At 37.9% G+C, this 26,129-nt stretch overlaps 1 protein-coding gene across 4 annotated transcripts; it reads right to left on the reverse strand.

Moving 5' to 3' along the window:
• LOC130927413 (immunoglobulin-like domain-containing receptor 2) lies at window positions 1–25,526 on the reverse strand. Of its 4 annotated transcripts, XM_057853222.1 has the most exons (10): window positions 25,377–25,526; window positions 21,066–21,377; window positions 18,924–19,043; window positions 11,861–11,917; window positions 11,243–11,389; window positions 9,273–9,464; window positions 5,076–5,180; window positions 4,638–4,854; window positions 1,593–2,217; window positions 1–306 (listed from the first exon to the last, which is right to left on the reverse strand). In XM_057853222.1, exons 1-10 carry the CDS (start codon window positions 25,414–25,416, stop codon window positions 271–273), a joined length of 1,851 nt encoding a protein of 616 aa, XP_057709205.1. In that variant the 5' UTR covers window positions 25,417–25,526; the 3' UTR covers window positions 1–270. The 4 variants fall into 4 exon arrangements, with proteins under 4 accessions (XP_057709205.1, XP_057709206.1, XP_057709207.1 ...); XM_057853223.1 differs by lacking the exon at window positions 11,861–11,917; XM_057853224.1 differs by lacking the exon at window positions 5,076–5,180.
• Between the last annotated feature and the right edge of the window lie 603 nt (window positions 25,527–26,129).

A 26,129-nucleotide genomic window follows, 5' to 3' on the forward strand; every position in this document is an offset into this window, starting at 1 on the left:
ACAGTATTTTCTTTATTTGAAGACTGCAAATAAATCACGCAGAACAATTGCACGGTTCATTCTTTACAAAGAAGATAAACATACATTAATTAAAAAAAAACACAAATACAAAATGAACCTGAGTTACACTATAATTAATAATAAGACTGTAGCATCCACAGGTGAGGCACTGGCAAAGTCCTTCCAGTTAATCAAGTCATTCAGGTGCATACTGTTCTGTACGATGGAATGGATGGCGCTACATCCAAAGGCACGGATGTGAAGCTATGGTCAGACTATGAGATTGTCCCTGCTCAGTGCGGTGTTCTGTTGAGGAAAAGTGAAAGAGCCCAGTGTTAAAGACCATGCATTCATGCTGGAGAAGTGGGATGAGTAGTCAATGATTGAGATAGTGTTAGTAGCAGTTAATATGAATGTCTCATAGGTAGAGAGAGTAGTACAATCTTAAAGGGCAGACAAGTCCTTTAATATGTGCATCCCAGCAAAAACGAGTCTTGTTGCATAAAGTGAAAAGACAAGAATTCAATTTTTGTGATGGGTAAAAATGTAAATAAATGCCAGTATTTCCAGAAAGTTCTGCAGAACACAGTGGCAAACATTTTTATCAATGCTGGTACTATTCTAACCCATCAAATGCAACATTAGAAAAAAGGTTATGAGAACCCCCATGCCATGAAGATATATATCTCCCTTAGGTGACTCTTTGGGCTAAGCAGGTGTTAAAAGGTCAGTGTATTTTTATTTCATAGACTGGAACTCAGATGAATCTGGGTTTGTTTGACAAGAGATACAAAATATATTCACACAAATATTGGGAAATGTGGTCATTCCATCTCAATCAAGTAAAAATTCAAGAAAATATGAAGATGATCAGCCCACTTTTTATTGCCATCTTTGCATTTAGACGAGAGGCTTTGTTCAACTCAAAATTGTCACCAGCTTGTCACTCAGGAAATATAAACCATGCAAACAAGCATTCACACTCACATTCACATAGGGTTGGGCGATTTTAAGATCAAGATCTGAAGATTTTTTGACACGGCTGATCACCAAGATTGATCTAGCTGATTAGCCGTGTCATATTTAGCCGGCCATATGCAGCAGATGCAATTTGAATAGATAGGCAACTTTTGAACTGTCACTCCTAAACAATCCACTATTGATTGCTTTCAAGTGTATTATTACACACCAGTTGAGGTCAACTATAAAACTAAACACATACAGATTGTGCACTAAAGTAGAAAATTAATTTCATTATTCGAGCACCTTCTAACTTATTTTTTAATATACAATAGTCAACGCTACTGTATGGAAAAACTACCAGTTAAAAAACAAGAAAATAAAAAACTAGTTTAAAAAAATAATAATTGTAAAAAAGAATCAAAATCAGGTGGTATAAAAAAATATTTAGTTTTGAGGGCAGATCACCCAACCCTACATTCACTACAGCGGAACAACATGAGCAGAGATTCGATACAAGAAATTAGAGTAGACTGTGGTACCATTTTATACCTTAAAACCACAATGTAGCGGTTCAATGAACGATAAAATTTTCATCAGGATGTAATATTTTCCTGCTATAAGTAACTCACCACGTTGCGTCTCTTGTCTTTCTCCTGTGGCGGGAGGGACGTCCCATGCTGAGGACGGGAGTATGAGGAATACCTCACGGCAGGCTCTGAGGCGTCATACCACTCCGTCCTGACAGATTCCGATGTACGGTACCAGTCGGTGTTAGGGTTGGACCTGCGGTAGCGTTCCGCCTCGCACTCTGAGTACGGTGGCAGAGGGTCATCCTCTTCTGGACGGTTGCTAGGTGAGTGGCTGTAGTAGCTGTTGCCACCCTTACCTCTGGAGCTGCCTTTGGAGGGAGTGTCACTGTTGTCATCGGGCCTTGCGCCACCTCTGTACCCCCTCGCTTTGCTCTCCATGGCTTGGCTGAGGAAGGTGCTATCGTACTCCGTGTGACGGGGCGGTCGGGAGCTCAGTTCCCCGTCCCATGTGCCCCTTCTCTTCTGGGATAAGGGCAAAGTGCTGCCACCATGGCAGTCGCCGTCTTCGTCTCTACAGCGACTTCTCTGTGGGCTGTAATCCCGCTCGGCCCGATGGCCACGGGAATCGTACGACCGCGCAAATTCCTCCAGTTCGTCAAGTGAACCGGTGCAAGCCCGCCTGCTCAAAGGCTTTCTCTGGGGGTGTTCAGAGCGTGCGTGCCACCTGGAACATGGACGGAACACAACATGTTGCAAATTGAAAGTTAGTGAGACAGGTTTATATATAAATCTTTGTAGTAACTTAATGGCTGCCATTGATAATGCTAGACGTCCAATCCATTTTGCTTGGGAGAGACTGACAGTGACCTATGTACCCCTTTATATTAATTACTTAAGAACGGAATATGTTTGGTATCTTTTGGTTTTGACAACTTCACTAAATTAATCTACAGTGGGGCAAATAAGTATTCAGTCAACCACCAATTGTCAGCAATTGTCAACATGGGTAAACCTCAACCATGAGAGACAGGATGTGAAAAAAAAACAGAAAATCACATTGTTTGATTTTTAAAGAATTTATTTCCAAACAAGCAAGATTTGTGGCTGTCAAAGAGGTCTAACTTCTTCTAACGAGGTCTAACGAGGCTCCTCTAATGGCACCTGTTTTAACTCATTATCGGTATAAAAGACACCTGTCCACAACCTCCATCAGTACCTCCAAACTCTACTATGGCCATGACCAAAGAGCTGTCGAAGGACACCAGAGACAAAATTGTAGACCTGCACCAGGCGGAGAAGACTGAATCTGCAATAGGTAAAACGCTTGGTGTAAAGAAATCAACCGTGGGAGCAATTATTAGAAAATGGAAGACATACAGGACCACTGATAATCTCCCTCAATCTGGGGCTCCATGCAAGATCTCACCCCGTGGCGTCAAAATGATAACAACAACGTTGAGCAAACATCCCAGAACCACACAGGGGGACCTAGTGAATGACCTACAGAGAGTGGGGACCACAGTAACAAAGGCTGCTATCAGTAACACAATGCGCCGCCAGGGACTCAAATCCTGCACTGCCAAACGTGTCCCCCTGCTGAAGCCAGTACACGTCCAGGCCCGTCTGCGGTTCGCTAGAGAGCATTTGGATGATCCAGAAGAGGACTGGGAGAATGTGTTGTGGTCAGATGAAACCAAAATACAACTTTTTGGTAGAAACACAGGTTCTCGTGTTTGGAGGAGAAAGAATACTGAATTGCACCCGAAGAACACCATACCCACTGTGAAGCATGGGGGTGGAAACATCATGCTTTGGGGCTGTTTTTCTGCAAAGGGACCAGGACGACTGATCTGTGTAAAGGAAAGAATGAATGGGGCCATGTATCGAGAGATTTTGAGTGAAAATCTCATTCCATCAGCAAGGGCATAGAAGATGAGACGTGGCTGGGTGTTTCAGCATGACAATGATCCCAAACACACAGCCAGGGAAACAAAGGAGTGGCTTCGTAAGAAGCATTTCAAGGTCCTAGAGTGGCCTAGCCAGTCTCCAGATCTCAACGCCATAGAAAATCTGTGGAGGGAGTTGAAAGTCCGTGTTGCCCAACGACAGTCCCAAAACATCACTGCTCTAGAGAAGATCTGCATGGAGGAATGGGCCAAAATACCAGTAACAGTGTGTGAAAAGCTTGTGAAGAGTTACAGAAAACGCTTGGCCTCCGTTATTGCCAACAAAGGGTACATAACAAAGTATTGAGATTAACTTTTGGTATTGACCAAATACTTATTTTCCTCCATGATTTGCAAATCAATTCTTTAAAAATCAAAAAAATTGATTTTCTGGGTTTTTTTCCACATTCTGTCTCTCATGGTTGAGGTTTACCCATGTTGACAATTACAGGCCTCTCTAATATTTTCAAGTGGGAGAACTTGCACAATTAGGGGTTGACTAAATACTAGGGCTGTCAAAATTATCGCGTTAACGGGCGGTAATTAATTTTTAAAATTAATCATGTTAAAATATTTGACGCTATACACGAACATGCCCCGCTCAAACAGATTAAAATGACAATGTCCATTTGTTACTTGTGTTTTTTTGTGTTTTGTTGCCCTCTGCTGGCGCTTTGTGACTGATTTTATGGGTTTCAGCACCATCCATGAGCATTGTGTAATTATTGATATCAACAATGGCGAGCTACTAGTTTATTTTTTGTTTAAAAATTTTAAAAATTTTGTTAAAATAAAAACATTAAGAGGAGTTTTAATATAAAATTTCTGTAACTTTAACTCTATAACTATTTCTAACATTTATCTTTTAAGAACTAGAAGTCTTTATATACCCATGGATCGCTTTAACAGGATGTTAATAATGTTAAAGCCATCTTGTTGATTTGTTGTTATAATCAACAAATACAGTACTTACTGTATGTACAGTATGTTGAATGTATATATCAATCTTGTGTCTTATCTTTCCATCCCAACAATAATTTACAGAAAAATATGGCATATTTCATAGACTGTTTGAATTGCGATTAATTACGATTAATTTTTAAGCTGTGATTAACTCGATTAAAAATTTTAATCGTTTGGCAGCCCAACTAAATACTTATTTGCCCCACTGCATGTGTACGTGTTTTGCGTTATGCACCTCCTCTCCAGTTCATCGTCTGAGTAGTTGTCTCGTTCCCTCCTGTGTCTGCTTCTCTGTGCGAGCGGAGCCACCCTCAGTGGCACTCGATCGCCAACGTCAACATCATTAACATCAACGATGGGCTGCATCGCCTTCATCTGGACGGTGTGGTAGGTGTGTCTGAAATCCGCATTACCTCCTTCATGGAGAGAGCTGAGTTCTGACAGGCTAGTGGCTGTTTGGAAGCACGAAGTACCACAACATTTAGTGATTAAAATATTAAATAATGCAGGATACAAATTGCTGTTATGACATGAAAAGGATGATTAGAATGGGAACTAATACAACCAGTCACACAAATGGTAGAGGGCACTACTAAAACAATACACACATGCACAATGCCACTAAGCTACAGCTCGCAAAAAAAAAAAAAAAATCTAATTTTCCCTGCCTTACGTTGAAGTGCAGCCAGCTTGGCAGTGGGAACCTTAGCCGAGAACAGAACTTTCATAGAGCCCCTGTAGTCCTGACTGGGTTGTGGACGGTAACCACGTACTCTTACTGCAGATACGGGCACACACACATATATATATATGTGTACTTGCAAGGACTCTATGCATATAGGCTCACAGGTTACAACATTACTTCACCTGAACATTAATTCCAATTCTTGCTGCATATTCAGAAAATTTTTGAAAAACACATTTAAGAAATGTGTATTACATTTCTGCACATTGCAATTTTACCTAAGGAAATGGATGCCGCGAGTAACAAGTATTAAATTCATACAAATATTACTATACTGTAAGCAGAACACCAGAACAAAAATTCTTTTACAGTACTTTGGGCAAAAGTCTTGGGGCCCCATTCCTAGTCTTGTAATATTAATTACCTTTTTCATAGAGTATACATGGCAACATATTAGTATAACATGTATAAAATTAGGGCTGTCAAACGATTAAAATTTTTAATCGAGTTAATTACAGCTTAAAAATTAATTAATCGTAATTAATCGCAATTAATCGCAATTCAAACCATCTATAAAATATGCCATATTTTTCTGTATATTATTGTTGGAATGGAAAGATAAGACACAAGATGGATATATACATTCAACATACGGTACACAAGTACTGTATTTGTTTACAATAAATCAACAAGATGGCAATAACATTATTAACATTCTGTTAAAGTGATCCATGGATAGAAAGACTTGTTCTTAAAGATGAATATTAGTATAGTATAGTATAGTATAGTTATAGAAATTTTATATTAAAACCCCTCTTAATGTTTTCGTTTTAATAAAATTTGTGAAATTTTCAATCCAAAAATAAACTAGTAGCCCGCCATTGTTGATGTCAATAACTACTTACACAATGGTAATGGATGCTGAAGCCTATAAAAGCAGTCGCACCCGAGCGCCAGCAGAGGGCGGAAAAACTCCATAAAACACAATTAACAAGTTGGCCTTTCACTATACTGACATTTAAATCTGTCTGAGCGGGGCTAGTGCGTTAATTGCGTCAAATATTTTAACGTGATTAATTTAAAAAATTAATTACCGCCCGTTAACGCGATAATTTTGACAGCCCTAATATATACACACACACACACACATACAGTGGTATGAAAAAGTATCTGAACTAATATATACACACACACACACACACACACACACACATACAGTGGTATGAAAAAGTATCTGAACGTTTTGGAATTTCTCACATTTCTGCATAAATCCCCACCAAATAAGATCATATCTTTGTCAAAATCACACAGATGTAAAAACAGTGTCTGCTTTAACTAAAACCACCTAAACATTTATAGGTTTTCATATTTTAGTGAGGATAGCATGCAAAAATTGACAGAAGGAGTAAAAATAAGTAAGTGAACCCTCTGCCTAAGGAGACTTAAAGAGCAATTGAAACCGATTTTTACCAAACAATTTTAGTCTGGTGTGTGCCCAATCACTGATGAGTGGTTTAAAGCTGCCCTGCCCACTGTAAAACACACATCTGGTAAGAATTGCCTTGATGAGAAGCATTGTTTTTATGAAGCTGGGAAAGGATACAAAACCATGTCTAAAAGTCTGGATGTTCATCAATCGACAGTCAGAGAAGTTGTCTACAAATGGAGAGGGTTTGGCACTGTTGCTTCATTCGAGGAGTGGCCGTCCACCAAAGATGATGCCAAGAGTTCAGCGCAGAATACTCAGCGAGATAAAAAAGAACCATAGAGTGTCTGCTAAAAGACTTACAGAAATCACTGGCACAGTCCAATACCTCTGTGCACACATCAATTATATGTAAAACTATGGCCAAGAATGGTGTTCATGGGAGGACTCATAGGAGGAAGCCACTGCTGTCTAAAAAAACCTTGTTGCTCGTTTATTGTTCGCAAAAAGACACTTGGACAGGACACAGAAGTTTTGGCAAAATATTTTGTGGACTGATGAAACCAAAGTTGAATTGTTTGGGAGTGACACACATCGTCATGTGTGGAGGAAAAATGGAACAGCTCAACATCATCCTACCGTGAAGCATGGTGGAGGGAGCATTGATTTGGGGCTGTTTTGCCTCCTTAGGGCTTGGACAACTTGCAAACATTAATGGAAGAAGAATGAATTAATTCAAAAGTTTATTAGGATGATTTTCAGGAAAAGCTGAGGCCGTATTTCAGACAGCTGAAGCTAAAAAGAGGATGGATGCTGCAAAAAGACAATGATCCAATACACAGAAGTAAATCAACTTCAGAATGGTTTCAGAAGAACAAAATACACGTTCTGGAGTGGCCAAGTCAAAGTCCAGACTTGAACACAATTGAGATGCTGTGGCATGACCTAAAGGCAGCGATTCATGCCAGACATCCCAGGAATTTGACTGAACTACAGCAGTTTTGTATGAATGGGCCAAGATTAGTCCTGATCGATGTGCCCAACTGATCTGCAGCTACAGGAAACATCTGGTTGTAGTTTTTGCTTCCAAAGGAGGGGGGGCACAAAATATTAAATGTGATAGTTCACTTACTTATTTTCCCCCTTCTACCATCGTTTGCATACTATCCTCAGTACATATGAAAACCTATAAATGTTTGGGTGGTTTTAGTTGAAGCAGACAGTTTTTTCATCTGTGTGATTTTGACATAGATCAGATCCCATTTGAGTGTGATTTTATGCAGAAATGTGAGAAATTCCAAAAGATTCAGATACTTTTTTCATAACACTGTATGTTTATATAATATAAATATAAAAATATATAGATTTTATCTCTTAAGACAGGCAGGTTTATCCACTTTGTGGCCCCCCCACTCTCCAATCGGGTCCCCAAAAAAATGGTTCTCGAACTACCACTATAATGACCAACAGTAAAATATAGGAGCATGGTATGCCTAAATATTTATCAAAAACAAGGAAGAGATTGTATTCGCAAAGTTTGTAATCCTACAAAAAAAACAACAACATTTATTTAAATATTATCCAAAAGGGTTCAGATACTTTTAGGGCTGTCAAAATTATCGCGTTAACGGGCGGTAATTAATTTTTTAAATTAATCACGTTAAAATATTTGACGCAATTAACGCACTAGCCCCGCTCAGACAGATTTAAATGTCAGTATAGTGAAAGGTCAACTTGTTAATTATGTTTTATGGAGTTTTTCCGCCCTCTGCTGGCGCTCGGGTGCGACTGCTTTTATAGGCTTCAGCATCCATTACCATTGTGTAAGTAGTTATTGACATCAACAATGGCGGGCTACTAGTTTATTTTTGGATTGAAAATTTCACAAATTTTATTAAAACGAAAACATTAAGAGGGGTTTTAATATAAAATTTCTATAACTATACTATACTATACTAATATTCATCTTTAAGAACAAGTTTTTCTATCCATGGATCACTTTAACAGAATGTTAATAATGTTATTGCCATCTTGTTGATTTATTGTAAACAAATACAGTACTTGTGTACCGTATGTTGAATGTATATATCCATCTTGTGTCTTATCTTTCCATTCCAACAATAATATACAGAAAAATATGGCATATTTTATAGATGGTTTGAATTGCGATTAATTGCGATTAATTACGATTAATTAATTTTTAAGCTGTAATTAACTCGATTAAAAATTTTAATCGTTTGACAGCCCTAGATACTTTTTCATACCACTGTATGTTTATATAATTTAATATAAAAATATATAGATTTTATCTCTTAAGACAGGCAGGTTTATCCACTTTGTAGACCCTCAAACCCACCACCGGGTCCCACAAAATAAGGTTCTCAAACTACCACTTTAATGACAAAGAATAAAATACAGGCGCACGATACGCCTAAATATTGATCAAAAACAAGGAAGAGATTATATATGCAAAGTTTGTAATCCTACAAGAAAAAAAAATCTAACCATTTATTTAAATATTATGTAAAAGAAGCTTATAAATAAACACCAAAGGATTTACAGGAATAAATTTAAAATGTGAAAAAATGTAATGTAAAAAAGTCATGATAAATTATGGGGTCATTATATCATTGTGAAAATAACAAACCCACTGGTGGCCTAACACTTTTACACTGTAATGCACTTCTACTTCAATGTGAGTATGGAACTGCATGTGAGATGATAATGGTTTAGTTGACTGTATATTTTTTGACACTTACCTCCAGGTAGGTTATTTTCCACCAAGGGGATTGAGGCGATCGACGGGACGGAGGCAACAGAGGCAACAGAGGTGAGCTTCGGCTGGGCCGAAGGGACGACAGGCAAAACAGTGGGAACACCAGGAATATAGTAGGGATACACGGGCATCTGAACAGGCGGCACGCTCTTTCCTTTCTTCCCTGCCTCGTATACTGAATAAGGAACAAGAGCGTGAAAAGTCGCTCAAGTCAAAGTGGGGTTTCAAAGACTGCATTACTTTAGTACTGCAACGATTAATCGAATAACTCGAATATTCGATTAAAAAAAAAGATTCAAATTAAAATTTGCTGCTTCAATTATTCGTTTAATTAAAGGGCATTGTAATGGTTTATTTTAGAGCTGAAACGAATACTCGAGCAACTCAAATACTCGAGTTTAAAAACTGATCCGACTAATTTTATTCACCTCGAGGAATCGTTTAATTTTGCCATCTTCAAGCATCACGTTTTGCCCGGACTACTTTTAATGCGGGACAACGCGCTGACGTCACGTGCGTAGAGGAAGAAGCAATTAGAAAAAAAAAAAAAACTTAGTGCAGCCAACAGCCGCTACAAACTACGCCGACATTGCTAAAAACTACACCCGCATGATGCTAGTGTGGTAGCAGGTAGTGTCCGATGCGTCTCATAGATATCTCATGCATTTAGGACTAGATGCTAAATGACAGACTCGGCCGCGTCTGGGCAGCGTTAGTAAACGACCGCCATCTTTAAGCAGTAGACTTCTCAGCGCTAATAAATATAACGTTACTGTCACTCCCTCACGTAGCGTTAGCCCTTCGGAGGGCTAGGTTTCTATTGATTATGACCACTGTCGATGCGTGGCTAACGTGTCTTACATACAGTCTTTATTTTATCTGTAAAAACACGGCGCTGTAGAGTGATGAGGGTGTAAAATTAAAACATAATAAAGCTAACTCTCAGTTTTAGCTCAGTAGTCATTGCTGAATAAAACACCAAGTAGCACTGGTCCCTAATGTGCTCCAAAACAGCAGGTATTGTACATTTATTTTGAACACTGCTAAAACTAATCCTATCCGTACTTACAGTTTAGACTAACGTAAAATTTAACTAGAACTTAATAGCTCGACACAAATGGAAATTCAATTGAAACACATGGGAAAAATAAATAGCTTTCAAGTGATGTGTGTTATCAAGCATAATTACATTTTTAGGTAAGAAATATGTTTTTTTAAAATAAGATTTTAAGTTTTTTGAGTGAAAGCAGTGAATTTTTTTTCCAGTCACATCTGAGATGAAATTGTTGCCTGTTTTCAACAATGTACATCGGAAATAAAGACATTGCTTGATTGAAAATGGTTCAATATTGGATTAAATGCCTTTATTTCTCATGTATATTTATAATTTCTCTTTACCTACAAATTTCCCCCCCCCCCCCCGATCACTCAATTAATCGATAGAATTTTCAGTCGATTACTCGACGACTAAAATATTCAATAGCTGCAGCCCTAGTTTATTTTGAAAGTGTATGCCTTTATAGTTTATTGATTTGGGTGGATACACTGCCCTCTAGTCTGCCTCATTTCACATGGCTAAATCCAGCTGCTCACCATTAAGACCAACATAAGCTAAGTTTTTGTTTGAGCTAATGTTTTTTTTAATGCATTTGTAATTTAGTTAATAGGTATATTTAGCCGTTTTTTGTGGGAATAAGTGTCGGAACCATTTGTTAAAAGCAATGTAAAAAAAACCAACATTTTATAGCATTTAAGCTAGCGGACTTTTGCTATTTAAGTCAACCAATTGTTCTTTTGTTGTACAGAGATCCTCGTTTATTTATTTTTTTTATACTGTTTGAGGTATTTTAACTTTTCATGTACCTTATCCGATTACTCGATTATTCAAACTAACTAGTTCATCGATTAATCGACTACTAAAATAATCAATAGCTGCAGCCCTACATTACTTACAGTGTCGTGGGCAGCAGCAGGTTTCAGGGCAGCAGCAACACCTCACGTAGCAACAACAAGAGTGTGGGCAACACTGGCACCAGCAGATGCTCATAAGCAGTAGGAACAAGATGCTGCCTAGAGCCACGCAGCCTACAAACGCCCACTCTGTAATACACACACCAATATATGATTGTCCATACATACATAGACCTTCTGGATGTAATGTATCATAGTGCACCTTATAATTTCATATCAAGTCCTTCTGACTTTTACTGTACCATATGGTGTCACAATATACCATACTGCACCTGGTTGTGTCATGTCGCGTAATGTCATGTCGTAGAACATCGCATCACATTGTATGGTCCTGTATTGTATTATGTAGTAGAGTTGCATCGAACTGCACTGTATCATGACATCACGTCACATTGTACTGTACAAATCGTATTGTTGAATTTCGTCCGATTTAAAGCCATCAAACTGAGGCACTAAAAACAGGACAATAGGCCAAGTGACAAACTTCACGAAAACCACAGACTCATGCATGTTTTGCTGATAATGAGAGTAATATGTGACAAAGGAAGTAGCAATGAGGAAAGAGGCAAAGCAAAAAGCTGAAAAGAGCTGAAAATGTACCTGGCATAATCTCCACATCAAACTCAGGTAGGATATCGGCTTGTTCAGATGTCCTGCCTTGTAGAGGACGGAAGACGAGAAGGTCCGCAGAGGAAGCAGGAAGCAAGAAAGGAAGTCAGGTAAAAACACCCAAAATTGGTAGCTAGTTCTCAATTAATGGCCATGCGTCACGTATTAAGTAATAGTTAAATTGAAAAAAAAAAAAAAAGAAAACATGACAAATCATAAACTGGGATAACTCTCGATCAGTTGTGTATGTAAATACACAAAAATACAATTACCAACCATTATTTATTAAAACAATAACAATAAACTTCAGCTGCATTGTTTCTAGCAAGCAAATTTTTAAATGATCTTTTGACCTATAATGACCTTTATAAAATTTAGCTCCAGAAAGTCCTCTCGAGACACAATTTATTTACTGTCATTGTATGGAAAATGTGGAACTAAATAACAATTTTAAAAACTACAAACATTAAAGTTAGGAAACGATTTAAATAAAGTAGCGCTGCAACGATTAATCGATCAACTCGAGTCTTCGATTATAAAAAAATATTCAAATTAAATTTTGCTGCTTCGAGTATTCGTTTAATTAAGTAGCGTTGTAATGATTCGATTTAACAGTGTTTGCATTTATTGGGTGGATAATTTGCCCTCTAGTCTGCCTCGTTTCACATGGCTGAATCTAGCTGCTCCCTGTTAAGACCAACATAAGCTAAGTTTTTTTGTTTCAGCTAATTTTTTATTTTATTTTTTTAATGCATTCGTAATTTAGTTTAAAGGTACTGTATATTTAGCCGTTTTTTTTGTGGGAATATGTGTTTGAACTATTTATTAATAGCATTGTAAAAAAAACGTTGGCATTTTATAGCATTTAAACTAGCGGACTTTTCTATATAAGTTTGCCAATTGTTCTTTTGTTGTACATATATTCTCATTTATTTATTTTTTTATACCATTTGAGGCTCAGGTCAGGTATTTTAATTTTCTATGTTCCTTATCCGATTACGCAATTATTTGAACTAACTAGTTCATCGATTAATCGACTATTAAACTAATCGATAGCCGCAGGCCTAAAATAAAGGCAAGTAGTTAGCACTAGCTTTATCTTGTTTGACATTTTAGCAGTTCATGTCACAGCTACTCTTGTGACCTATTTTTTTTGCCTTGTTCTCTACCATTAATGTTACCAAAATACTGCTGATTGTTGTTAAGCAGTTAAGGTAAAAAGTAATATGGATGTAAGTTTAAGCAAAAACAAAGATTATAGCGGCTTGGTTAAATGTGCGTGCTCATTATAAAATAACATTTAACTTAAGTATCTATAATTATAGACAGAATGAATGTTAATATTTTAATATTTAGCACAGAAACAGTGTTATCTTTCCATTTTTTTTTTATCATCTTCAAACGCAACTAAGTTAACATATGAGAAAAGCAGCACTCCCCCTATTAGAGGAATACCGATACTTTTAGGTTTTTGTGTCAAAGGACAAAAGGGGTGTCCATGAACTATAAGCTGGATCACATTTTAAAACAGTTTACTAAGTGGAGTAATTAAGCAAAGGTCCTATGTGAAAGCATTTCATTATTACTCGTGTGCTATTCAGAGTTGAAAAGAAAAACTAGGATGTTAAGATGTTAGCCACCAACTATAGTGCAACAAGGAAGCAGTGAAGTATGCAAGTATGTCAGGGAAAAAAAATCTGCGCTTTCATGCACATACCACAAGTTTTTGTAATGCACAGAGAGAATACAGAGGAGTTATCCACCAGGTTGCTGAAGGATGAAGAGAGTAGATGAAATGTGGCAACAGAAGATGCGAGAAGAGTTGGCAAGGCAGAATGGGAATGCATCACAAATGTCTCCAAAAGAAACATGACAAATACTACTATACTATACAGTAGTACTGAAACTACTACAAATACCTACTATATATTTTACTGATGTTTTGAAGATATACAGTGGGGCAAATAAGTATTTAGTCATCCACTAATTGTGCAAGTTCTCCCACTTGAAAATATTAGAGAGGCCTGTAATTGTCAACATGGGTAAACCTCAACCATGAGAGACAGAATGTGGAAAAAAAAACAAAATGACATTGTTTGAATTTATTTGCAAATCATGGTGGAAAATAAGTATTTGGTCAATACCAGAAGTTCATCTCAATACTTTGTTATGTACCCTTTGTTGGCAATAACGGAGGCCAAACGTTTTCCGTAGCTCTTCACAAGCTTTTCACACACTGTTGCTGGTATTTTGGCCCAGTCCTCTATGTAGATCTCCTCTAGAACAGTGATGTTTTGGGGCTGTCATTGGGCAACACGGACTTTCAACTCCCTCCACAGATTTTCTATGGGGTTGAGATCTGGAGACTGGCTAGGCCACTCCAGGACCTTGAAATGCTTCTTACGAAGCCACTCCTTTGTTGCCCTGGCTGTGTGTTTGGGATCATTGTCATGATGAAAGACCCAGCCACGTCTCATCTTCAATGCCCTTGCTGATGGAAGGAGATTTTCACTCAAAATGACTCGATACATTTGCCTAGTATACCAGACTCACCGCTGTTCCAGCGATTGAGTCTGGCGACCATGCGGCGGATCAAATTGCAAGGGCGGAGCAAGCCACAGCAAACAGACAGCGGAGTGGACCAATCAGCGACGGGCAGACGTGACGTTGTTAAAGCGACAAGTAATTAGCGTGAACGGAGAATGGAGAAGTTTATTCAACATGGCTAGTGCGAGCCATGTTGACTGTTGTCAATGACTTTTTTCTTTGTGTTTTTGGTAATTTAAAACTGGTTTTACCGCGGATTGGAACATATTCTCGGCTCTCCCAATCGCCATCTGTGTTGTTGTAGAGACGACTTTCAGCCACAAGAGTGGCGTTACTCGTTAAGAACACGTCACGCAAATAAACGAATCTGATTGGACGGTTGATTTTGTACCTTGCTCGAGAGGCCGTTAATGAGCTGGGTCCCAGACTATTTCTCACAGTGTTTGAAAAATACAGGGAGAATAGTCTTGCTGTGCCAGGCAATCGATACATGGCCCCATTCATTCTTTCCTTTACACAGATCAGTCGTCCTGGTCCCTTTGCAGAAAAACAGCCCCAAAGCATGATGTTTCCACCCCCAGGCTTCAAAGTGGGCATGGTGTTCTTCGGATGGAATTCAGTATTTTCAGTATTATTCCTCCTCCAAACACGAGAACCTGTGTTTCTACCAAAAAGTTCTATTTTGGTTTCATCTAACCATAACACATTCTCCCAGTCCTCTTCTGGATCATCCAAATGCTCTCTAGCGAACCGCAAATGGGCCTGGACGAGTACTTTCTTCAGCAGGGGGACACATCTGGCAGTGCAGGATTTGAGTCCCTGGCGGCGCATTGTGTTACTGATAGTAGCCTTTGTTACTGTGGTCCCCAGCTCTCTGTAGGTCATTCACTAGGTCCCCCTGTGTGGCTCTGGGATTTTTGCTCACCGTTCTTGTTATCATTTTGACACCACGGGGTGAGATCTTGCATGGAGCCCCAGATCTAGGGAGATTATCAGTGGTCTTGTATGTCTTCCATTTTCTAATAATTGCTCCAACAGTTGATTTCTTTACACCAAGCGTTTTACCTATTGCAGATTCAGTCTTCCCAGCCTGGTGCAGGTCTACAATTTTGTCTCTGGTGTCCTTCGACAGCTCTTTGGTCTTGGCCATAGTGGAGTTTGGAGTGTGACTGCCTGAGATTGTGGACAGGTGTCTTTTATACCGATAATGAGTTAAAACAGGTGCCATTAATACAGGTAACTAGTGGTGCCTCGTTAGACCTAGTTAAACCTCGTTAGAAGAAGTTAGACCTCTTTGACAGCCAGAAATCTTGCTTGTTTGTATGTGCCCAAATACTTATTTTCCACTGTAATTTGGAAATAAATTCTTTAAAAATCAAACAATATGATTTTCTGTGTTTTTTCCCACATTCTGGCTCTCATGGTTGAGGTTTACCCATGTTGACAATTACAGGCCTCGCTAATCTTTTCAAGTAGGAGAACTTTGCACAATTGGGTGGTTGACTAAATACTTATTTGCCCCACTGTACAGCGTAACCAGAAACAGGGAAATCACTGAACATTCCCAAAGTAATGGTTCAAGTCATTTTTTTCCAGAAAGAAAAACTTGACCATATGTATTTAATTTTATTTCCTAGTTAAAATTACATTATCTGTTTGACTGAAAAAATCTTGCTCAAAAATGACTTTTGACAGTATTTTAGGAAAGGGAGACTGTATGGGGTAGGTGCTATAGTACAAATGTATTGTGATACAAATAGAATTACATTATCTGTTTGACTGACAAAATTTGGTCAAAAATGACCTCTGACAGTATTTTAGGAAAGGGTATGGGTTGGGTGCTATAGCACAAATGTACTGTGATACAAAAGAAAACAATAACATGTTGTTATCGTCGCAAATTCAAGCCACCTACTCGCTAGCATAGGCGGAATTTGACTTTTGGGCTGGGGGGGCACAGCATGTTGATGACCTCAAAACGCAGTGTCAGCAATAAAATTAACTTACAAGAATATTTGTGATAAAAAGTTGAAAAATGTTTTTTTGTTTCCCATCACTCTTGAGGGGAATTCTAAATCAGGCTGCTTAGAACAGCTATACTTTTTCGCCAAGATCGATATCCATTAAATATGGTACGCCTGCCGGTGTCGTGCCAATGTAGTTACCCCCGTCAAAAACTGTATCCCCTGGGCAGAGCCATATGGAGGTAGATTTGTGTCTTCATTGTTCGATAAAAAAAATGTGTTTGAATGCAAAAATAAATTTGACTCAAAAAATGCATTTGAAAGCTAATTTTCTTTGAATTTTTTTTTTTTTGATTGTAGTTTTTTTTTTTTTTTTTTTGAGTGAAGCAACTTTTTTGATCGAAGTAATGTTGTCATGCATTTGGGCCACATTTTGGCTAGGACATTTGTGTCTTTATTATTCAATCAAAAAATAAGTTGCTTCAAACTCAATATTTGAGACTCAAATATTTGCATTTGAACACTTCATTTTTAATTTTAAAAGTTTTCTTTGATTTTAGCAATTCTTTTTGTGTGTGGGCCATATTATGGGTAGGGCATTTGTGTCTAAATCATTCAATCCCCCAAAAAGTTGCTTCAATCAAAAAAAAAAAAAAAAAAAAAAATTCAAACAAAGAACAAAATCATTTGAAAAATAAAATTGCCCTCCCATTTTTTTTTTAAATAATATGCAAAGCAAACGACCGTCTAAGGCAGGGGTGGGCAAACTATTCCACAAAGGGCCGCAGTGGGTGCAGGTTTTTGTTGCAACCCATTAAGAGGACACCTTTTCACCAATCTGAAATGCAATCAGTCGATTGCTGGCAGGTGCTTCTCATTTCTGCTGAAACCTCATTGGATAAACTATTTAAACTCTCTGTGCTGGGTCAGTTGGAACAAAGACCAGGACCCACTGCGGCCCTCGAGGACCGGTTTGCCCACCCCTGATCTAAGGTGCTAGTCACATGATCTGTTCGAAAAATAATTTTGACACATTATAAAAATATATTTTTTGTTCATTTAATTCATTTTTGCTGTTTGCTGTACAACTTTTATATATATAAAAGAAAGTCAATTAAATTTAATGACATTTTTCGGCGAACGGGGGGCCTGGCCCACCTGACCCCCCCTTAAACTCCGCTTATGCTCGCTGAGGTCGTAATCTGATTAGTTCTCAGCAGGTGACCTCACAATAAAATAAGTAAGACAGTCAAGTTTAAGGCAATATCACTTTTTTTCACTTATCAGTATTCCCATAATCATAGTATGGAAACCACTGTATTTCTTGGTTGCAGTGGTTTTCAAACTATTATCTTAATTTTTGCTAATAATTGACACGCCTTAGCGTTGTGTCAATGAAAATCTAATAAAATTTGTGCAGTATCATATAGTGTGTCAATGAAAAGATCAAATTATCGCTTAATTAAATGAGTAAAGTAGTATCTTTAAAATGTATTTTATGAAAACTCAAACTTTCTTGAAAATATATTATAACAACTTTGTCTTTTTTTCCCTAGAAAGATAATGACTCTAAAAAGTTTTATGATGGAAAAATGTAATTTTAGTCTTGTAAAAAATACACTTCAAAATATAAAACTTTATTCTTACATTACAACATTAAAGGCACAGTCTTGAAATATAGTTTTAATATAGTTTTATAGTTTTACTAACAAACAAAAACACAATGCAACTCATTTAAATGGCCTAGAGCTAGGACTGGCCTGTCGCCATTACGCCTTCAAACGTGTCACTAGAGATACGGTTAAAATATGTAAATGTTTTATACAGTGTTCTGTAGCACAGTTTTATCACTTAGATGTAAAGCACTGGGGTGAAACCCTGCAATATTAACATGTATTATACAAGTGTGGCCTACCAGACCCTAAACTGTGATGTTCACAACTTCACATATGTGGACGCCAGGTCTCAATTAGATTATTTTATTATTATTATTATTAATCCTTATTGTATTTCAAAATAATTAACTCATTGTCTGTAATTGACAACACCAGATATCCAATTCGTTTAAAAAGGGAGGTTTGGCTGTGAATGCTCATCTTTCAGTGCCATTGATGATTTTGATTGGGAGAGGCTGGCAGCAAGCGTTACTGCCAACCCTCCCAGTCAAAATGGATTAGACGTCTGGCGCCGTCAATCTTAGCACGGGTTTAATGAATGCACTATAAAAGGGTAAAACAACTTAATTTAGCATGCGGATATGGAGGGTCGTCCATGATGTTTGGCAGCCCCTACCTCAATAAGTGAGTGGGAAAAACGTCTGCATGATCATAATCTGTGTCAAACTGACTTGCACCAGATGGTTACCTTTAGTATGGTGATGTGGGATAGACAAGAGGGTCAGTCATGGAGGATCAGGCACATGCAAAGAGTGTCTCCATGGAAGCTAATTTATGTTTTCTTTGGAAAGCCAAGACATACACTCAGTTTTACTTGCTTGCTTGGGTGTCTAACGAAGTGTATAGTGAATAAAGCATTTTTCCTACCTAGCACCAGTAACTCCACCTGGCCCTCGTCCTTGCCATCCAGGTCATCTGCGACGACGACTTTGCAGAAATACACTCCACCGTCGCCCCACTGTACCTGGCCGATGCGCAGGTCTGCTTCTGCACCAACAAATAAAAAAAAAATTTTAATGAGAAAAAAAACATATCAGGATGTATAAAAGATAAAGATTTAAAATTTTCTGTAACTTTAAAATTATTATTCCTCCCAATCACATTAGGATTGTTGTAGTCACTTGTAATGTCACAATGACCATTTAGTGCGTCACACATCGCCCATTTTGAATGTGGCCTATTTGCACATTATGAGAAAACGTGTGGTTACTCTAGATAAGGCTTAGTGTTTAGAAGGGGTCCACAGTTGGATAGAAGTGATAAAAGTGTGATGTATTCACAGGTTGTTTGGGTCTATTGTGAGGTTATAAACAAAAGGGATTTATTTAGGGCAGTGATTCCCAAGCAGGACTGCAGGATTTTTTTCATTTTGATTATCAGTAATTTGTGAGAAAAATATTCTTTATCAAATAAAAATTAGAGGAGCACTCAGAAAGCAAACCAAAAAAACCCACAAACATTCCAACGATCAAACAAGCAGACATACAGAACTGAATACATAACTTCCGCCTTCCATAGGTTTCACCGACTGGTGGAGATAAATACCCTCTGGCAAAAATTATGGAATTACAAGTCTCTGAGGATGTTCATGCAGGTGTTTAATTTTGGAGAAAAAAGCAGATCACAGACATCATTCAAAACTAAAATCATTTTAAATGGCAACTTGCTGGCTTTAAGACAAGAGAAATCAAGAAAAAAAAAAAACACTTTTTTACAAAAAGCTCAAGGAAAAAATTATGGAATCGCTCAAGGAAAAAATTATGGAAACACCCTGTAAATTTTATCAAATTTTTTTAAGAAGGTATCTCATCATGCAGTGTTGCAAAAAATGTTGGGTTGTTCACAGTCTGGACCAAGTACAAAAAAGATGGAAAGATTTTTAAAGGCAAGCATACTGGTGGACCAAGCAAGACATCAAAGCTTCAAGACAAAAACCTCAAATGTCTTGAAAACAGAAAAAGCAAAACAAAACAACTGAGGAAAATATAGGTGCAAACTGCTGTCAATGTCTGTGACCGAACTGTGAAAAAAACGGCTAGAAGAAAAGAGATTTACATGCAGAAAAGCTAAACGAAAACCATCATTACCACCTAAACGGGAAAAAAGCAAGGTTACATTGGGTTAAGCATAAGCAGTTGTGGAAGACAGTGGAAGAAAGTTATATTCAGTGATTAATTGCGAATCTGCATTCGGCAAGGTGATAATGCTGGAACTTTTGCTTGGTGGCGTTCCAGTGAGATTTATGAAGGCACCTGCCTGAAGAAAACATGTAAATTTCCACAGTCATTGATGATATGGAGCTGCACATCAGGTAGAGGCACTGCAGAAATAGGATGATTTAGATTGATATTTTGGGACACTTTTTATCCCGTCAATTGAAAGGCTGTTTGGGGATGATGAAATCATTTATTCATTCTGGATGACAATACATCTTGCCATACAGCAAAAATTGTGAAAGTGTTCCTTGAAGAAAGACATATAAGGTCAATGTCATGGCCTGCAAATAGTCACAGATCTCAATCCAATTGAAAATCAGCGGTGGAAGTTGGAAAAAAAAAATCCATGACAAGGCTCCAACCTGCAAAGCTGATCTGGCAAAAGCAGAGAAAGTTGGAGCCAGATTGATGAAGACTACTATTTGTCACTCATTAAGTCCATGCCTCTGACAAAGTACTCGTGGTGTGTTAAGTGTTCTTTTGTTGTAGTTGTTTTTTCCATGATTCCATAATTAATTCTTTCCTCAGAATTGAGTAATTGCACATTTTTTTCATTTGGCTTGGTCTAAAAAGGCAACTGTTACAGACTAGTGTTACCATCTTTTTTCTGGATTTCTTTCAGTATTTCATAAAGCAACATTGAAAATGAATTTAGTTTTGTGTCAAGTCTGTGATCTGCTTTTTTTCTACAAAACTGCACGAACATCCGACGAGACTAATGATTCCATAATTTTTGCCAGGAGTTGCATTTCTGGATTGAAGACAACATAAAAGGAATAATAAATTATATTACTGTTTACGATGGAAATATCCCTGTTCTTGTAGTACTCCGCCAGTGTCATGGAGGATCCTTGCGCAGAAGCCACAACTCGAACCGTGCGGCCTTTGTCGGCACAGTCCAATTGCGCCTTGGCACCCAGCTCTGAGCTCTGCGGGTTGAAGGAATCGTGGGTACGGTCATGGCAATAGGATTTGTACCACCACTGGATGACAGGGGCCTGTGTCGAGACTGTGTCATAGTGACACGGTAGGACCACTGATTGGAAGAGCATGGCAAGCTTCCGCTTTTCTGGCACTGTCACGTGCACGCCATTGCACGCACAGACTAGAAAAGAAATAAGACAAAATAAATCATTTTATTTCCTGTGACTGACTACATTCATGATTAAAATCACTTGTGTTTCAAATCACTGCAATTTTTAAAAAAAATGGATATGTTGGTGTTTTACACACATATTCTTCATATATTTTCACTAAGGGTGCAACAGTTCACGCGGATGTATTGAATCGTTTCTGGTTTGCATGTTCGGTTCGGGTTACTGACTTAACGTTTCTGTTTTATTTTATGCATTTTTTAAAAAATGTATTATTAGCACAAGCTAAGCGCTGCATGCAGAACTGAAGTCCTGTGGTAGTTTCCGCACGAACGTCTTAAGTGTTGGACACTCAGAGCTCTGAATAAGTAGTTTAGACTAGGCCTGCACAATATATAATTTGAACATCGCTATCGCAAGGTGCACATGCGCAATAGTCCTATCGCAGGACGTGTTTTTTTTTTTTTTAAGTAAACGTTTGTTTTCTTCATAAAAGCAGCAACTGTGCACAGACATGGCATCCTGGATCCCTTTTATATACAAACCAATCTTCATCATTCACAGACAAACTCCCCAAACCTGGATTAAAATGTATTACAGTATATGAATACTAAGGATGTACCGATTGCATATTTTTGCACCCAAGTCCAACTCACCGGATTTTGAGAATCTGCCGATACAGACGTTAACGGGTTTTAATTAATTTTTAAAATTAATCACGATAAAATATTTGACGCAATTAACGCATGCACGGAATGACCCGTTCATGCGTTGCCTCAAGCAGTTTACGATGACGCTGTTTTAGCACATTGAGAGCGAAAAGGCAGAGAAATGCGAGTGGACACAGGTGTAGATTGGACCGAGCCTCTTATTGGCTTAACCTTTGGCAGCCACTATTAACAGTCACAGTTGCCCAACTTGCCATCATGCATTGGAGCGGAGCAAGAGACGATCTTTTTCTTAACACGCTTAATTGAACACAACACAGAACATATTGTATACCATTTGAAGCCACTACTGACAGTCATGGTTGCCCCCTTTCCCATCATGCATTTGAGCGGAGCAGGAGACAATCTTTTTCTTAACACGCCTAATTGAACACAACGCAGAATATACTGTAAACCATTTGTAGCCACCACTGACAAGTCATGGTTGCCCAACTTCCCATCATGCATGCGGGCTGAGCAGGAGATGTTCTTTTTCTTAACACACCTACTTGAACACAGTGCAGAACATACTCTATACCATTTGCAGCCACCACTGACAGTCATGGTTGCCCCACTTCCCATCATGCATTTGGGCGGAACAGTTAAGTCGCTACAGTATCATTTAGTGAAAGCACAACAAAATCTCCTATCTCTCAAAAAAATAATATTCACAAAAAGAAAAGCGCTCAATGCAAAGAGAACTGGCATTCCCAATCAAAATAGCTACGCAAAATACACATAAAACTTACTCAGACTTTGCTTTGGCTAGATCTCTAATTAATTTAAAACTCGCCATTGACACCTTGTGGTGTATTTCAATCAAAAGCTTACGTAGTTAAAGACACTATGGAAGAACGGCAGGGAGCCCGATGTGACGTCACCTCAACAATTATTTTTTGATTGAAAATTTTACAAATGTTATTAAAACGAAAACATTAAGAGGGGTTTTAATATAAAATTACTATAACTTGTACTCAAATTTATCTTTTAAGAACTATTTACAGAAAAATATGGGATATTTTAAAAATGGTTTGAATTGCGATTAATTACGATTTATTAATTTTTAAGCTGTGATTATCTCGATTAAAATTTTAATCGTTTGACAGCCCTAGTATAAATATCTTAGTGAGGTTTTTGTTTGGTGGCCTGCTCTGAGATGACGACTATAATCTATGCCGCTTTGGTAAGTAAAGATCGAAAAACAGTGGCTTTGTCAACTCAACTAAACACTTTGCACCTGAGCAAGTATCCGTGGCGGTCCTGGTTGATAACTCTTCTGGTATCAAAACAAAAGGCAGACGTACACCCTTGTTGGGGGAGGCCGCCAGGGTCAGGAGGGTTAAATTCCGATGTGTGTGGGTGTATCAGGAGGGGGTATGAAGAGACATGGGGTAGTCATCACATGGGGAGGGAGGGTGGAGCAAGCAGACACTTGTGGATGTTCTCTACTATGTTAAGTTAACTTGAGGTGGGGCAGGAAATCGCTGTAAACAACCTTTAAAGACGGGAAACAGCAAATAAGGAGCAACCGCCCTCAAAAGACATACCTGATAGCAAAGTCAGCTTGAAATCTCTACGCACCACTGAATCAAAAATGCTTGTGCTGCATATATTTGATAGTGAGTATGTAGTGTTACAACTCTAAAGCTATGAAATTCCTCCCACAAGTCTTCCCTTTGTTTCCCATTGTTAGTACACTGCACCCCCCTTCTCCTGTCCCACTTGAGGACCAGAAAGGGGCAGGAGTTTACTCCCTCCTAACCAATGAAAAGAACTATCCAGGCCCAGCTGCGTGTGAACAGACCAATTGACTGCAAAGGATTAATAGTGAACCGTTAGATCCCATGGAATACAGTCGGCAAGTGTAAGCACAGAGCAACCTGACTGTGTCATTTCAATGACTAAATATTATTCAGTACAGCAGGTGTTACTCAGTGCAGTGGAGGCAAACAGTTACCGGTACGTCGGTGATTAGTCCAAAGCCAAGTTTCTTTAACATGGGTCGGGGCTCAAAATGGGTAATTTTTTAAGGCGAAGTAATTTTAAATCAGCGACATTTCTTGTCTAACAGTTTTTTTTGAGTCATGTTTGTTATGTTTTATAATCAAGAGCTTGTTTTAGATATGTAAAGGAGGGAAAACGCAGTCTTTCCTGTCAGTCTTTTCCTTTACACATTTCCTGCTTCTGCTTAGTTGGGCATTCCTTCATATTGACTCACTCTTCCAACAAAAACTTTACAGTGATAAGACTCACTATTCAGCACAATGTTTGATAAGAAAAATTACGTTGTTTTAAAAATAAAAAGTAATTATTATGTGCTAAAGATGTGGTATTCGAGTTGCTACTCAGATATGCCTCGCATCTAATATAAAAGTTTAGGTTTTTTCTAGATATTTTTTTTTGTTAAACAGTGACAATATAATTGATTGATTCGTTTTATGAATATTTTTTTATTTCTTGCGTAATAATACAATATACAGTGTTGCAGTAAAGTGGACTTGAGGAAGTCGAATATCATTAATTATATTGTCTTACTATTCAATTGAGTGCAGATTTCTATTAGATTACCTTTATTATTATCATCATCATCATTATTAACTCACTGACTGCCATTGACGGTGCTAGAAGTCCAATCTATTTTGACTGAGGGTATGACAGAGATCATTTGCTACATAGGGCATTGACTGAACTCATTGGCTGCCATTAACGGTGCCAGACACACAAATTATTTAACTGGCAGCGTCACCCATTTAACTCTTTGGCTGCCATTAATGACGTCAGACCTCCAAGCCAAAATGGATTGGACGTCTAGTACCGTCAATGGCACTGAAAGATGAACATTCAGAGTTAATCCTCGAAGTTTAGATGAATTCAACGTCTATCGTTGTCAATGGCAGGCAATGAGTGAGAATTGTATGTTATATTGAGGGATTTAAAATTAATATATGACAAAGTGAACACTTAAATTGAAAGTTATTCTTTCTGGAGAACCTGTTTCTCTTGAACATGTATTGCTATCCATGAAACAAATGCACAACTGCTGCAAAGCCATTACTATACAAAAATTTATTGTAGTCGTCACCAATTATACGTTATTGAAATGCGTAACTCAATAGAAAACGGAAGATTTTAAAAATAAAACAAAAAAAAACTTATATCAAACACTATACGTATATGACGTTACACTCTTTGTTATAAAGCATCGTCTGGCTATGAAGTGGTTGGAAGGGGTTTCAACCTGTTGTGCTGATGTAGAAAAGACACTCGTGGCATTATATATAAATGAATCTTAGCTCCGCTTACCCAAAGCTCCTAGTAAAACAGCCAAGCGATAAAGGGTCATCTTTTAGTCCGTATTATGGTCAGGACCAGAACCTTTTTCGCATGTTTATCCTCTTTGTCGTCCGTCTGCCCCGCTATGAGTTCGGACCAGAATGAAGTAAATAACGGTTATGGGACTGTACTATTAGGAGTGGGTGGGAGGGGCGTAGAAAAAAGCCTTCAAAGAGAATACAAGTCTTGTGTGTTGTTTGAACTTCTTAAAATATTTTATTGTTCAGTTAATTCTTCCAAATAGTTATATTGGCATACTAATGCATGAAAATATAATGTTATTTATCGTTTCGGGGAAAGTGGTCACTACAGTGGACACCTGTTTAAATGTTATGATTAGCTTAACTCATTCACTGCCAACCAAGGTCACAGAGTAAGTGTTGTGCCAGTTAGTAAAAGAGAAAATTTGATATTGAAAACACTTATGACGGCAATAGACGTCCAATCTATTTCAACTGGAAGGGCTGGGAGCGATCGATGTGAAGTCACAAGAGATTTATTAAACAGGAAATAAAATTCCAAGCGCAAAATATACGACATATGCCACACTTATTTTAATGTTTTTTTTTTTCATTGTTTTCAATTTGTTTTCATTTGGTTATAATTTTAGATTTTTATCTTTTATTGCCCAAGGTTTTATTTGCGTTTTTTTTTTTTTTTTTTTTACATAATTTTTTTATTTGTTACTATTTAATATATACAGTATACAGCCAAAAGTATTCA

Source organism: Corythoichthys intestinalis, chromosome 12 (genome assembly GCF_030265065.1).
Source record: "Corythoichthys intestinalis isolate RoL2023-P3 chromosome 12, ASM3026506v1, whole genome shotgun sequence".
In the NCBI taxonomy this organism is placed as follows: Eukaryota; Metazoa; Chordata; class Actinopteri; order Syngnathiformes; family Syngnathidae; genus Corythoichthys; species Corythoichthys intestinalis.

What these genes read in the sequence shown, in the direction of transcription:
- LOC130927413 (XM_057853222.1), bottom strand. Translation starts at nt 25,416, where the DNA reads ATGACCCTTTATCGCTTGGCTGTTTTACTAGGAGCTTTGG. An exon ending in GACGATGAACTGGAGAGGAG is followed by an intron (nt 2,218 to 4,637) that starts GTGCATAACGCA and finishes TCCATGTTCCAG; the next exon opens with GTGGCACGCACGCTCTGAAC. An exon ending in AAGACAAGAGACGCAACGTG is followed by an intron (nt 307 to 1,592) that starts GTGAGTTACTTA and finishes TTTCCTCAACAG; the next exon opens with AACACCGCACTGAGCAGGGA.